This window comes from Delphinus delphis, chromosome 15 (assembly GCF_949987515.2).
Source record: "Delphinus delphis chromosome 15, mDelDel1.2, whole genome shotgun sequence".
Lineage (NCBI taxonomy): Eukaryota > Metazoa > Chordata > Mammalia > Artiodactyla > Delphinidae > Delphinus > Delphinus delphis.
In genome coordinates, this window is record NC_082697.1 from 67141805 (window position 1) to 67157087 (window position 15283).

A 15283-nucleotide genomic window follows, 5' to 3' on the forward strand; every position below is an offset into this window, starting at 1 on the left:
GCATGAACCCGCGTCCCCTGCATCGGCAGGTGGACTCTTAACCACTGCGCCACCAGGGAAGCCCTATTGGGAGGTTTTGATTGAAGCAGAGCTTGGATTCCCCTCAGCCTGTGAGCCTGAGCACACGTGGCCATGATGAAGTTTTTAAAATGGCACAGCGATCCCCTCGCCCCAGGACTATCTGCTGGAACCTTCCTCTGCCCAAGGACAGAATGCCAAGAAAAGGCCAAGCTTCATAAGGTAAACACCGGTAACTTCTGAGGACTCGAGGTAACCTCTGAATAGGCACCTACCTTTGATACTGGATCTTTGATCAATTTATTGAGCACCTATGCCATGCCAGGTATTGTGCTAGGAAGGCAAAAACGAACGAGAAACACACCCAAGATGCTGATGACCTGTGGAAATAAATGGATGGATACCTAGTAAATTCTACACAATGGGGTGAGGTCTTAGTAGTTGGATGCAGGAAGTGCCAAGAAATTACAAGAAAGGGTTCACAGAGGATATGACTTTCCTTTGGACTTGGAAAGATGAGTAGATATTTACCAGGGTGAAAGAGACAAGAGAGATGATCAAGAGTCTTAAAAAAAAAAAAAAAAAACTCAGCAAGTGCAAAACATATGAAAGAGCAGGATGTGTTTGGGGAGTGGATTTTGTGTCCAGCATAGTATGAGCATCAGATTGCCAGGAGGTGGCAGGAGATAAATTCTGGAAAGGTAGGCAGCAGCCTTGAGTACCAGGTCAAGGAATGTGGGCTTTCTTCAAAAGAATAACTGATGGTTGACAAGATTGGATTTGCTTGAGAAGGAGTTCCCTGGTGGACACAGACTGCAGAATAAATGGAAAGGGAGACGAGAGTAGAAGCATGGAGGTCAGAGAAAAATCTGTGGTGTGTGAGTGCTGGGGGAGGGGGAGGGGGAAACTTGAGAACTTACAAGAACGACAGACATTAGATGTGAGAAGGGGTCAAAAATGACTCTGACATTTTTCTGCCTTGTGAGTGGATTCACAGTGATATCACCTACACAAACAGGCAAAAGAGAGAAGTAAGCTTGGAAGGAAAATGGGGAGTTCAGTTGTTGAGATGAGGTGTCCACTCCACAGACAGTTGGACGTTCCAGTCCATAGTGTGGGAAAGTTGGAGCTGCAGTTACAGGCTTGTGAGGAGTCGACAGCTCCTGGGCAGTGCTAATGGCTGGGGAAGGCATGAGGTCATCCAGGAAGATGACGTAGAGTAAGAGAAGTGGGAGATAGACTCCTGGGAAGGTTCCCAGTGGTTTGGAGAGAGTTGAGAATGTGAAAAAGGATGAGGGCTTCGTTGCATAACTGGATTAGGTTCTTGGCTTCGTGTAACCTCAGACATATTGATGGAAACTTTACTTGTGCCGTGGCTGTGGAAGACTTTGCAGATGTAGATGCAAATAAGGTGCACCTGCCCTCCCTCATGGAGTTTATAATCAAGTAGGGGTGAGCGTAGCTTCCACAGAGAGGAAGCCAAGTTGTGTATGACACGTTGGAGTTCTTGGGTTGCAAACTACAGAAACGGACTCTAACTTAAAGTAGTCCAGAAACAAACAAATTAGAAGGATGTGCAGTAACTCACAGAATACAGAGGAGAGTGGGAAAAGCAGGTCTCAGGAAGGGCAAGAACCCAGAGAGCTGAAGGGATTTGGTAAAAGAAACCGATAGGGAGGCTCTTCCCTGCTCCTGTGTCTGGTTGGAAGATTCAGTCCACTTTCAGTCTCTATGATACATTTTTGTCTTTATGACACAATTGGCACTAATTAGCCTAACTTCAGTCCTGCACCCTCCCCTTGGCCTGCTAAGATTTTATCTAAAGCGGGAGTGGTGGTTCCTTAAAAAAATCTGGGAGCTGCTACCAGATGTGGTGGAAATTGTTGCTTAGCAGGTTAAAATAACAGATGGGAGGTAAGTCCAAATGACGAGTGTTAGACCATTCTTTCAGTAATTTTTGCAGAGCTACACAGAAAAGGACGCTGAAGCTTAAAAGGGTTACAGGGTGAGAGAAAAGTTCAGCTGTTTGTTAGCAGCTGGAAACAAATCAGCAAAATTTGAACAATGACATGAGGAGGAAAAATGAGCCTAAGGAAAAGCCTAATGGCCCCTTCCCACCACAGAGCAGGGAGGTGTGTGTCCAGATGGTCTCCTTGTACATTATCATCCCACAGGCCTCCTGTGCTCTATTCCAGTGACCGAATGAGAAATAAATATATAGGGGTGTCCTTTGGTGGGATAGATTGGAGTACACGTTTGACTCACGATGTGATGACCTCGGTGTCATGTTATTTACAGTCTGGTGTTTGTATCTTCCTTAGTATCTGTAATTTGGTTTTGTAGCTGATATGCCAATTAGGAATTAGAAGGGTGGAACGTCACTTCAGTGCACAGCTGGGGGAATGAAGATCACTGGAATTGGTCAGAATTTCCCAAACTGGTAACAAAAAGGTGTGTCAATTGGTGCTCCTGGCAAAAGTTCACAGCTCCTTGGTCACATAAGCTTTGGAAATGCTGCACCTTCAACTCCTCTCTTGGATGTTCTTTAGCGTATTAAAGGATGTTGCAAAGAGGGACTTCCTTAATGGTCCAGTGGTAAAGAATCTGCCTTACAATTCAGGGCACTTGGGTTCGACCCCTGGTCAGGGAACTAAGATCCCACATGCCATGGGGCAACTAAGCCTGTGTGCCACAACTACAGAGCCCATGCGCCCTGTGCACCACAACTAGAGAGAAGCTCGCGTGCCACAACTAGAGAGAAGCCTGCGCACCGCAACAAAAGATCCCGCATGCCTCAGTGAAGATCCCGCGTGCTGCAACTAAGACCTGACGCGGCCAAAAATAAAAAAAATAAATAATTAAATAACAAATAAATCTTTTTTAAAAAAGGATATTGTGAAGAAATCTGTTTCATGGCTTATCAGGTCAACTTTTTGTGTGCTGATATCAATAACCCCCATGAAGTTTGGAAAGTCCTTGAGTTTAAATGCACTGTCACATATATGTAATTTCATCTACTCTTGTCATAAAGGCCAAAACCTCATTACAATGTATGCCAAGGTCGTAAAATATTACAGGCAGATGTCTAAGAAAATCCAGCCAAAGAATTCTATTCAAGTACACCTGTGATTATTTGCCAAGAATGATATCCAACTTAGGAAATGGCCTTCTCAGTATTAATAAATACTTTCAAAGTTTCAAGCCATGAGGGTGCGTTATAGACTCTGGGCCTAGAAGCAAATTATCAGTCGTATCAGCTTATCAGCTGCAAAGAGAATTTGAATATTCAAGGGGATAATGGGTAGATTTGCAGGGAAGGCAGTAGGGGAAGGGATCTGACAGCACAGGTGGGCAGGTGAGCCCTTGCCTACCTTGTCTTCTGAGATTAGTGGGAGGGGTTCAGGATGGATAATAGTCACTTTCAAGGTGAAGGAGAGGAAGACTGAAGGAGTGGAGGGGTGGCAGCTTATCCTTTTCTAGAGTAGTGGGAGACTAGTTGTGTGTTAGGGTGGTTGAGTATGGTTGAGAGTTTATGGTGAGAATTTGGAACACTTACTATGAGGAATGATGGGGGCACTGTAAAGACAAACATAAAAGATTATTGAGCAGTGTTGAGGGCTCAATTTAAGCTAGAATTAATAAATATATAAAGGAGAAGCAATCCTCTGTCAGGATCAGCAATTTTCTCTACTGCTGTTTGACGACACAAAGATGGAATTAGAAAGGATGAAAACTGGCAAGACGCATTATTAGAGCTTGGAAGAGCAAGTATTACAAAGAAATTAATGTTGATGATGATGGCGATGGTGGTTAGGGTTAGGGTTAGGGTTAGATGTGAAGATGATGCTATTGAAATGATTGTTCACTGGGTCCAGAGAAGGTTTAGAAGAAAGTGAAATCAAGAATATCACAGATGAATCTGAAGATCGGGTATCAATACAATGAATCCGAAACCGTGGTAAAGGTAGAAAGAAAGAAGGTTGTAGTCTGTGTGTGTATCCTGTGGCCGCCATAACAAATGACCACAACATGGACGTCTTAAAACAATGGAGATTTATTCCTTCACAGTTTTAGAGGCCAGAATTCTGAAACCAAACTGTCAGCAGGGTTGGTTCCTCCTGGAGGCTCTGAGGAAGGATCTGCTCCGTGCTCCTCTCCTGGCTTCTGGTGGCTGCCAACTGTGCCTGTCCTTTCTTGGCTTGTAGACATATCACTACATGCTCTGTCTTCATCGCCACATTGCCTCCTTCTCTGTGTATCTCTTCTCTCCTTCTCTTCTTTTCTAAGGATATTCCTTACAAGGAACCCTAATCCAGGATGACCTCATCTTGAGATCCTTAACTTACTTCCATCTGCAAAGACTCTTTTTCCAAATAAGGTCACATTCATAGGTTCTGGGTGGAGGTATCTTCTGGAGGATTACCATTCAACCCACAACATCGTCCTAGAGTGGAATTTCAGTGTGAATCTTTTCAGAATTAGGGCAATTCCGAGGACAAGACCTATGGTATGGCCATGAGAAAGAGTGCTAAAAGGAAGAGAAAAAGGAGGTATTTGGTCAAAGAACTGTAAGACCAGATTACTGAAGAGAGATGACGATAGGGGCTGGGATGAAGAAGACCAGGTACCAGGCGCCTCTATTCCAGAGGACTGTGAAGATGCATTCTGTGGGCGTTGGGAAGCTGTAGTGTTAAGAGTGGGGGAAGGATGCTGTGTTGGTGGTTCTCACCCGTACCTTCACATTAGAATCATCTGAGGAGCTTCAGAAAGGAACCCACCCCCAAATATTTTTAATCAGTTGGTCTAGGATGCGGCTCGACATTTGTGGGGTTTTTTTTTAACTTTCTTGGATGATCTAATGAACAGCCAGGATTAAGAAAAACTGATTAAGGGTAAAACACAACCTTCAGAAAGAAGTAGCAGACTTCCCTGGTGGCGCAGTGGTTAAGAATCCACCTGCCAATGCAGAGGACGCGGGTTTGATCCCTGGTTCGGGAAGATCCCACATGTCGCAGAGCAACTAAGCCCGCGCACCACAACTACTGAGCCTGTGCTCTAGAGCCTGCGAGCCACAACTACTGAAATCCGTGCACCTAGAGCCCGTGCTCTGCAACAAGAGAAGCCACCGCAATCAGAAGCCCGCGCACTGCAACTAGACAAAGCCCGCGCCCAGCAACGAACACCCAACGCAGCCAAAAATAAAAACAAAATTTTTATTTTATTTAAGAAAACTGTAGCGACTGGGAGCCAGAGGTGTTCTCCTTCACAAGGGCCTGAAAGAGACACACCTGAGAAGGAGACATCAGCGTGTCCCACCATCCTCCCTTAAACCTTAAGCAAACCAGGAAATTAAAAAGTAAGGGAGCAAGAGGTTGCATTAGGGCTTCCGACTGAGGTCCCAACCAGCCTGCAGTTCTGTGCTTCTTCAGTCTTATACCAAGGAGGGAAAGACATCAGAACTCATTTCTAAAACACATGTTATCCCTACAAAGCATGCCTTTCCTCCCCCCAAAAGATTTTCTTAATATATTTAGAGAAGTATCTTTTGCCAGAACAATATTTGGTGGCTTCCTTTGTATTTTTTTAATATGTAATAAACACAATAAAAATTTCAAGCAGCGTAAAAGATTACACAATAAAAACTAATTCTCATTTATCCCTGACCTCCTGGCTCTGCTCCCGTTCAAGTCCCCTCCCCAGAAGCAATTACTTTGATTGGTTTCTTGGTATCTTTCCTGAGATAAACAAGTTGTATCTTGCTTTTTTTCATTTAAGCACTAAATCTTGGAAATCATTCCATAAGAGTACACGCAGATCTGCCTAACTCTATTAATCGGCTATTCCATCAATTTATTTATTTCACACTGATGGACATTTAGGTTGGTTCTTGTCTTAAAGCAAACTGTTAAAGACCTAAAAAACAAAGTCAACAAGAGTTAAAGTGGGGTCTTCATCAGATGAGAGCAGGTGAGCCTCAAAGGTCCCGTTGGTGAGGGGGCGGGTGCTTCACTAGGGAGCTGGGCGGAAGGAAGTGATCTCCAGGCCCCCAACAGAGCCCCGGCTGATCATGTGCGTTTCTGCCCCGCAGGAGCCTGATGCCCCGGACCCTCGAGAGCCAGATCACGCTGGAGAAGACCCCCAGCTATTTCGTCACTCAAGAGGCCCCTCGCCGGATATTCAACATGTCCCGAGACACCAAGCTGATAGTGGTCGTGCGGAACCCCGTGACCCGCGCCATCTCCGATTACACGCAGACGCTCTCCAAGAAGCCGGACATCCCCACCTTCGAGGGCCTCTCTTTCCGCAACCGCACCCTGGGCCTGGTGGATGTGTCCTGGAACGCCATCCGCATAGGCATGTACGCGCTGCACCTGGAGAGCTGGCTGCGCTACTTCCCGCTGGCCCAGATCCACTTCGTCAGCGGCGAGCGGCTCATCACTGACCCAGCCGGCGAGATGGGGCGGGTCCAGGACTTCCTGGGCATTAAGAGGCTCATCACGGACAAGCACTTCTACTTCAACAAGACCAAAGGATTCCCTTGCTTGAAAAAAACAGAATCGAGCCTCCTGCCTCGATGCCTGGGCAAATCGAAAGGCAGAACTCATGTACAGATCGATCCGGAAGTGATAGACCAGCTCCGGGAATTTTATAGACCTTATAATATTAAATTTTATGAAACTGTTGGGCAGGACTTCAGGTGGGAGTGAGCCATCGAGATGCCAGGGCTCTTCCACTTGTCTCTTCCGCGAGGTTTGCCCTGAGAGCCCTTGACCCTCTTCCCCCAGGGAACCCAGGCTCCAACCCCTGTTCCCATCTCGGATTTCATCATCCTGGAACCCAGGAGCCCAGCTAAGGCCAAGAGACCAGGGGGGTCCCTGACACTAGCCCTCCCAGTCTGTCCATGCAAAGCTGATCTGCTTCTGACGTGTCCGGTCAATTCTGAATGGTTTTCCTTCAGCCCTTAAGAGGCCTTGGGAAATTGCTTTAGGAAGAGTGGGAGTGCGTCTTCCAATTATGATACATATTATAAGGGATGATGGTCTGTTGCTATGAACACAGCAGTCTGTCCCTGTCACCATCCACCCCGGAGTGGGTTTGTTAATTTCGAGCGGCATGTACCTCCCCTCTCAGCTTAAGTCTCCGAGCCACCCTGGGTGATGGATGGGGGACCAGCCTCGTCCTCCTGACCTTAGCAGCTCGTGGCGAGATTACAGAGCTGGAAGTGTCCCCCTGGCCACTCCTAGGAGACAGACCCTTTGCTGATGAAATAAACCAGTGAGTTCAAAGCCTGTGGTCTCAACTGCTTGAACTGTCTTTGAAAACCACTCTGTGACTCTCCCTGCTCCCTGTGGGCAAAGGCACATAATTCTGCTGTTACGGGTACTTTCCTCACGCGAGCTTTCATGTTCAGCATGCGACAGAATCACGCTTGTCCATGTGAAATAAATACGGCTCTCTCGTGTCCTCGTGGCTGGGCTTTCTCTGTCAGGCCTGGAGCACGGCGCATTCACCCAGCTCCTCCGAGCAAGATGGGGCCGCGCTGGGGATGGTCTGGGAGGGCAGCGAGGGAAGAAGCAAGGGGGTGGAGGAGGGAGAAGAAGAGGTTCTTGCTGGCAAAGCCTGGGGAGGTCAGTGGGGACATCCTCTTTCTGAAACATAGTCTGACGGTGTCAGCTCTCTGTTGAAGCTTTACATCTGAAGGGAAGCCAAACCAGAGGCTGATAGGACATCGGACATGTTTCTGCTTGGCCAGCATGATGTTTTGAAATAATTTCCAACATTTAAAACTTGGGAGTGTTCATATAAAAATATGGATTTCCAGCTTCTATTTTTAAAATTTTTATTAGAGTATAGTTGATTTACATTGTTGTGTGAGTTTCTGCTGTACGGTAAAGTGAATCAGTTATACGTATCCATATAGCCACTCTGTTTACGTTCTTTTCCCGTATAGGTCATTACAGAGTATTGAGTAGAGTTCCCTGGGCTATACAGTAGGTCTTTATTAGTTAATTTATTTTATACATAGTAGTGTGTATATGTCAATCCCGATCTCCCAATTTATCCCTCCTCCCCTCCCCACTGCTCACCATAAGTTTGTTTTCTACATCTGTGACTCTATTCCTGTTTTGTAAAAACGTTCATTTGTGCTAGTTTTTTAGATTCCACATATAAGCGATATCATATGATATCTGTCTTTCTCTGTCTGACTTACTTCAGTCAGTATGACATAGAGACTTGGCCACACTGAGCCTGTGCTCCAGCATGGCGACAATGGCTGTCACCTTTGGATGGGACCTGCACTCCTCGGTTTTTCAGTTCCCACCTGGCCCCCCTCCTCATCTGCCTGACCCTGTAGGCATTTGCGTTCACAGCCCTGCTTTGAGTGTGTACCGTGGCCTCAGAATGAAGTCCGAATCCTCCAGCGTGGTGCCCAAAACAACCCCAATGTCGGTTTGGGGATTAGCCACTTCTCCTCCCTCACCCAGCCTTACAGAACTACGTGTCTTTTCTTGATCCTTTTCTGTCTCCGTGCCTTGCTTGGAATGCTTTCCCCCATGTGTCTCCAGCTAATGGAAACCCCTGCTCCTGTAAGACTTCACTCAGCTGTCGCTGCCTTGATATTTGTGAAACCTTCCCCAACGAAGCTGAGTTATCCGCTCACTCTTCTGCACTTGGTAGTTTGTATGCATCTCAGTTCCAGCTTTTATCTCACTAGAGTATCATTTGTGTAAATGCCTGTCTTGACCATAGACCGTGAACTCCCTAAGAGTCAAGGTTGTATCTTGCTGGCATGTCGTAGGCACACAGCAAGTGTTTGATGGATGAATGAGTGTGTGGATGGATGTTGGAGGTCTGGTGGCATGGACAGGAATGCCCCATGGAAGTGCACTTCTGGGACACTTCCCACGTAGCTCCATAGGACACACAGGCACCTGGGAAAGATTGCTGAACCTCCAGGGGCCACTTTGCCTTTGTCAGGCATCATGGAAGCTTCCTGAAAATAAGAGTCTGAATTACAAGTCTTATAAACATAAGATATTAGCTCTGGGTCTTAGCCCATCTTTCCACCCCAAGCATCTTAGGAGATCCAATGACTGAGAACATGGTACCAAGAATCCAGTTCTGGGAGCCTGCCCCCTCTGGGCATCCCCCATGGGCATGGAGAAGGGACACAGAGGCCAATGGGAGCTGCTACCACCCAGAAGCTGAGCCCTGAATCTCTGATGATCAGAAGAAGGATGAGTTGTATGTGGACATTAATGAATTGCCCTTATAAATTCCCCATCCAGAAGTATTTGGTGTCCTGTGATCCTGGGCCACACGGTGGCCGAGGCTGTATCCAGAGGGTGATGGAATTACATTGGGACACAAAGGAAAAACCCAAGAAAGAGTCAGTGAAATTCGGTTGTTTATCCTGATGAGGGAGAATCTGGTTAGAATTAATGCAGCTTTATTCCCTTGCATTATTAGTATTCACAGACCTCCCAGACTAAGTAGCCTCTAAGTATTAATAAATAGGTCAGAGTCTATTGTAATTAGCATATCAATCATCGTATGCAAATGAAAGACGCTAAAGTACCTTAAAAATCCTAAACGAGTGAAATCAGGTGTATATGTGAGTCTGCTCAGCAACCTCTGATTTTTAATCCAGTGCAAAAGTACCCTTTCTCCCAGGCTGCCCAAGGGCAAACTTGCACAAGTTCCAAATTAGTGTGGTTTAAATAGATGAGGTCTGACTATTCAATTCGAGACAAAAAAGCCTCCTCCGGGCCTGAGTGTGTGTGTGTGTGTGTGTGTGTGTGTGTGAATCGTTTTCCTCTCTCACTCACAGTCCAGGGTGCACGGTGATTCCAAACTACCGGAGAATCAGGTTCCTTCCATCCTGGAGCTCACAGTTCACGATGGCTCATTCCACACTCACCAGCAGGGAGCGTAGAAATCAGTGGAGATCGCCCCAAAGAGAACACGCAGAGCCTCCTGACCCTTCAGGTGTGCCCTGAAGGTGGTTATTGGCTCCGCGAAGCTGGAGGTGGGCTAACTAGAAGCGGGCATCCTACGTGACTGTTTTATGGGCATACTTGACTTTCTCTGGTGGGTCCTCAGTTAGAAGCAGGGACATTAAAGTAGGACAGCTGGCAGTCATCGAGCAGGTCCTGACCATTCCAGGCCAGTTGCTCCAGGGGTATGGGTCAGAGCTCTGTTGTCATATATGGTCTGGCTGTTTTCCTTTCAAATATTCAGTCTCCTGGGAGCAAAAGGGAGAATGGGCAGAACAAACCTCTGCCAGTCAAGGCTGCAACATCCTTTTTACTCACATGTTCCTCGTATTGTGAACAGCGCCCCCTAAGCTTGTGCGAGGATAGTGGTACTATTTTCGCTCTCATCACCTTGGGTAGAACTCTTAGATGCGAGGGGAGTAGGGAAATATAATCTGTCATTTTGGTGGCACAGGGCCCGGCTAAAACTGGGGTCTTCTATAGAAGCAGGGGGAGAGCAGATATTGGGGGACACCTAGCTGTACGGGGCACAGAACCCTATCCACGCATCAAAGCTTCCAGCTGCATCTGGATCTCTTGCGTCTGAGTGTCGCTCTGTAAGTGTGTTTCTCTGAGCCTATCTGAATGTGCCTACACCTGGGTCAGCCTTGCTTTCCCTGCCTCTGTCTAAAGACAATATATCATTGGGAGCCCAGTAGGTCTGAGTTTGAATCCTACCTCTGCTCTTTCCTACCTATATGATCTTGGTCAGACTGTCAACTTCTTAGAGCTAGTTTTATCCTTAGTAAACTGGGACAGAAATTGTACCTACGATAAGGGGTTTGTTGTGAGTCTTAGGTGAGAAAGTACGCGCCTGACACACAGTAGGTGCTCACTTGTATTCCCTTTATTTTCACTTATTTGGTTCCTGGCAGTGGAATCTACCTCTCCTGTCAGCTTAGATCCACCGCAGCTCTAACAGAACCAAGCTCGTAGCAGTTCCCTCCATCCTATCTCTTCCAATGTGCCTAGGAATTAAGTTACTCTCACAACCCAGGAGCAAGTGGCTGAGTCTAAACTGATGAGCTGCAAAGATTTCGGCCCAATAAACTCAATACCCATTACGCCCAGGGTAGCGTGATCATTCATCCTGGTTTTCCCAGGACAGATCCAGTGTATAGCTGATGTCCTGGAGAAATTATTGACACTGCCCCTTCCACACTCAGCAGGGCCCCAGTTTGGGTGGTGAATTCCCTGGTGTCCTTATTGCCCCCAGGCCAAAATTGTCCCAGTGTTCTGCTCCTGCTGGCCTAGACCCTGGGTCCAGTCTTCTTCTAGGTTTTCTTTGGTTCTGACCGTTTGCCATACCTACTACTCTGATCTTACCCTGAACTCCAAAAGCAGTTTATTCTTCCTAAAGAGCTGATCCTCAAGATAGCATGGCTGGCTCCTTCTCATCGTCCAGTTCTCAGCTCAAATATCTACCTAGAGTTGTCCTCCCTTCCCCCTGTCATTCTCAGTCTTGTGATTCTGTTTTCCTTCCGTTATGGACTTACTGCTATCTGGCATTATATGTGAGTTTACTGGTTGATACCTTTCTCCCCCCTGGGTCTGGAAGCTCCAGGAAAGAAGAGACCATGTCCATCTTCCTCAGCACAGTGCCCAGGGTACAGTAGGTACTTAATTATTATTTGAGTAAATGAATGAACTACTGGGGCTCTGTACCCTGAACGCATAACCCCACTGCTTAACCCCAAGAAAGGATGCTGTCCATAGCTCTACCTTCTGCCTGGGATCTCTTAGGTCTCTTGGGGTCTTTACTGCCTTTATTAGCCTATACAGCACCATTGTGAGGGTTAGGAAAAGGCACTCCCTCTTGGTGGATAAATAGAAAGGGTGCCCCTTTGGTATGCACACAGCCTTTGGGGGACACACTATAGCAAACAGAGTGCAGGTTGGACATCAGCCTCCACGCCCCCTGCCACTCCCAGCTGACATCTTTGTGTAGGGCACAGACTGCACCATCACGCGTGGCAGTCCTGACAGCCCTTCCTCGCATTCACTGAGATTCCCTGGCCCTGAATGCACCTGAAAGTAGCACTGAGACATCCAGGATGCTTTCTGTTCTCCCAGCTTCCTGCCCTGTCTTTGAGGCGCTCCTCCATCCCTACTGGTGTCGTGATGCGTAGTGGCTCCCCACACTCCACATCCAGTCCCTCTGGTCTGTGCACACGTGTCTGAGGATGCATGCTTACGTGTGGGTTTGTGTCTTCTTGTATGTGTGTGTCTGTCTCTTTCCTATATCCTCATACACACTTATTAACACTCAAAACTAGTCAACATTTACTGAGTGTTTGCAAAAGGAGAGTATGGAGGTCACACCAGACAACCTTTGTTGAATGCTTTTTCTGTGTCGGCTGCTGGGCTTTCCATATCTTATCAACCCTACAAAGCAAGTCCTATTTCAAAGTCCAGTGAACACAGGGCAGACGGGTGTGGTGGTTACAAACATGGGCTGCCTGAGTTCTGACTCTGGGATCTTGGGCCAGTTATTTTATGCTCTCTGTGCCTCAGTTTCCTCATCTGTAAAACAGCGATGCTAGTAACAGTGCCAACATCATAGTGGCTTTATGAGGATTAGACAAGTTAATCCGTGTGGAGTTGAGAATCACATTCAAAAGTGGTCACTGATATTACCCCTATTTTTGAGGTGAGGAAACGGAGGCTGAAAAAAGTGGAGAAATCAAGTTCACACAAGTAGCAGAGCCAGGATCCAGACCAGGCGTTCCTCTCAAGGTCACACCCCCTCCCTCCCTTTTTTAACCTCTTTATTGGAGTATAATTGCTTTACAATGGTGTGTTAGTTTCTGCTGTATAACAAGGTGAATCAACTATACGTATACATATATCCCCATATCCCCTCCCTCTTGCGTCTCCCTCCCTCCCACCCTCCCTATCCCACCCCTCTAGGTGGTCACAAAACACCGAGTTGATCTCCCCATGCGATGCAGCTGCTTCCCACTAGCTAGCTATTTTACATCTGGTAGTGTATATATGTCCATGCCACTCTCTCAATTAGTCCCAGCTTTCCCTTCCCCCTCCCTATGTCCTCAAGTCCATTCTCTACGTCTGCGTCTTTATTCCTGCTCTGCCCCTAGGTTCATCAGTACCATTTTTTTAGACTCTATGTATATGTGTGAGCATACGGTATTTGTTTTTCTCTTTCTAACTTACTTCACTCTGCATGACAGACTCTAGGTCCATCCACCTCACTACAAATAACTCAATTTTATTTCTTTTTCTGGCTGAGTAATATTCCATTGTATATATGTGTCAAGGCCACACCCTTAATTGCTGCAGTATGGACACTGCCCTGGAGTAACTCACACAAGAGAGATGTGAGCAAATAAGTCCAGGGCAATAATTGGAGCAAATGCAGGGGGGAGTGTGATATAAAGGAGGAAACATAACACAGTCAGTGAGGACTTCATGAAAAAGGACGGGGAGTTCCTTCCCCTTATAACAAATCTCACCACCTATTGCATAAAGCTCAGCTTGTTTATCAGACACTGAAGGTGCAATGACATTACATCTCCCAGGAATGAGAAGGAAGTTAGGAGGTCTGGTCCTCAAATTTGGTGAAGAAACTACTAGATGAAATACAAGAAAATATAGGAATCAATGGGATTTCATTCGTTCTGCATATATTTCCTGAACAATTTAGGCTGACTAGCCGGACACGGAGGATACACAATTGTGTGAACCTTTGTTCCTGTTCCCCTCACAGAGCTCTCAGACTAATGAGAATGAGAGTCACATAAACAAACAATTACTCTATAATGTAATAAACTGAAACTTGGTGATGAGGGCTACAGGGAAGAGAACGGGAACTTTCCTGGCAGAAGTGACAGTGGGGCCGTGTCCTAAAGGATGAGGAGGAATTCATCCTTTGGAGAAGAGTGTTACATGCCAGCCCAAAATGTCCAGGAGTGTGTTTTTCTAGGTTGGGGCAACTGGGAACAAGGATTAAGGGCACTGGGCTAAATTCTGTTCACTGGATTGGACCCTGGGCCCATCTACACCACATCCCAGTTCCAGGGCTACTCTCAGTCTTTCCACAAATTCAGGGTGTACCCCACACCTGCCTACCCAATACTAAGGGCAGAAATGGATGTCCGCTCTTTTTCCAGGATAAGATGGGCCACTAGTCAGCTTGGATGCCTTCTATGGGAGACATACGTAATCTCTTCATCTCCCCCACCTCCCATTGCCCAGCACTGGAGAGCTGAAGAACGAATTCAGGTGGATAAACAGATGCCCCAAGGGGCCCCTCGCACTTCAACAATGAACTTGGCTCTTGATAAAATTGGCTTCCTGATAAATAAATAAGGAGAACATGTTGCTTTTATCATTTTGGAGAAAAAGAAAGAAAAGAAAAGAAAAGAAAGAAAGAAAGAAAGAAAGAAAGAAAGAAAGAAAGAAAGAAAGAAAGAAAGAAGGAAGGAAGAAAGGAAGGAAGAAAGGAAGAAAGGAAGAAGGAGAAAGAAAGAAAGAAAAGAAGGAAGGAAGAAAGAAAGAAGAAAGAAAGAAAAAGAAAGAAAGAAAGAAAGGAAGAAACGAAAGAAAGAAAGAAAGAAAGAAAGAAAGAAAGAAAGAAAGAAAGAAAGAAGGAAAGAAGGAAAGAAAGAAGGAAAGAAAGAAAGAAGGAAAGAAAGAAAGAAGGAAAGAAAGAAAGAAAGAAAGAAAGAAAGAAAGAGGGAGGGAGGGAGGGAGGAAGGAAGGAAGAAAAAGAAAGAAAGAAAGAAAGGGAGAGAGAGAGAGAGGGAGGGGGGGAGGGAGGAAGAGAGGGAGGAAGAAAGAAAGAAACATATATACCTCAGCCTCCAAAACAACTTAGAACAAAATTTATTCCATTTTTCTAGTATGAAATGGAACTATGACTGTGCCTTTTAGGAACTATATTCCTAACTGCTTTTTATTGACAACAGTATCTTAAACAAATTAGGAATTTATTCTCTCAAATGAAAGAAGTCTGGACTTGGACAGTCCAGGGCTGGTACAGCAGCTCCACTATGTTAACAGGGACTCAGGCACCTTCTGTCTTTCTGCTACATCATCCTTAGTCCATTGGCTTTCATCCTCATGGTCCAAGATGGATGCTGGTGCTCTGGCCACCACATCTCTGTTTCAGTTAGAAGAAAGAAAAAAAGAAAGTCAGAAAGACACTCCTCCTAACCAAGCCTAAACGAGTCAGATTGCATTTCATCCGATAATGAGAGGGAGTCATG

The 15283-nt window shown here is 46.1% G+C and overlaps 1 protein-coding gene across 1 annotated transcript in view; it reads left to right on the forward strand.

The window, feature by feature from the left end:
* Window positions 1-7474, forward strand: part of HS3ST2 (heparan sulfate-glucosamine 3-sulfotransferase 2) — a 92489-nt gene extending 85015 nt beyond the window's left edge. Inside the window, exon 2 of the mRNA XM_060031890.2 lies at window positions 6107-7474. Coding sequence (XP_059887873.1) covers window positions 6107-6725 — 619 coding nt within the window. The 3' untranslated portion in view covers window positions 6726-7474. The remainder of the gene's footprint in view (window positions 1-6106) is intronic.
* Window positions 7475-15283: the final 7809 nt, after the last annotated feature.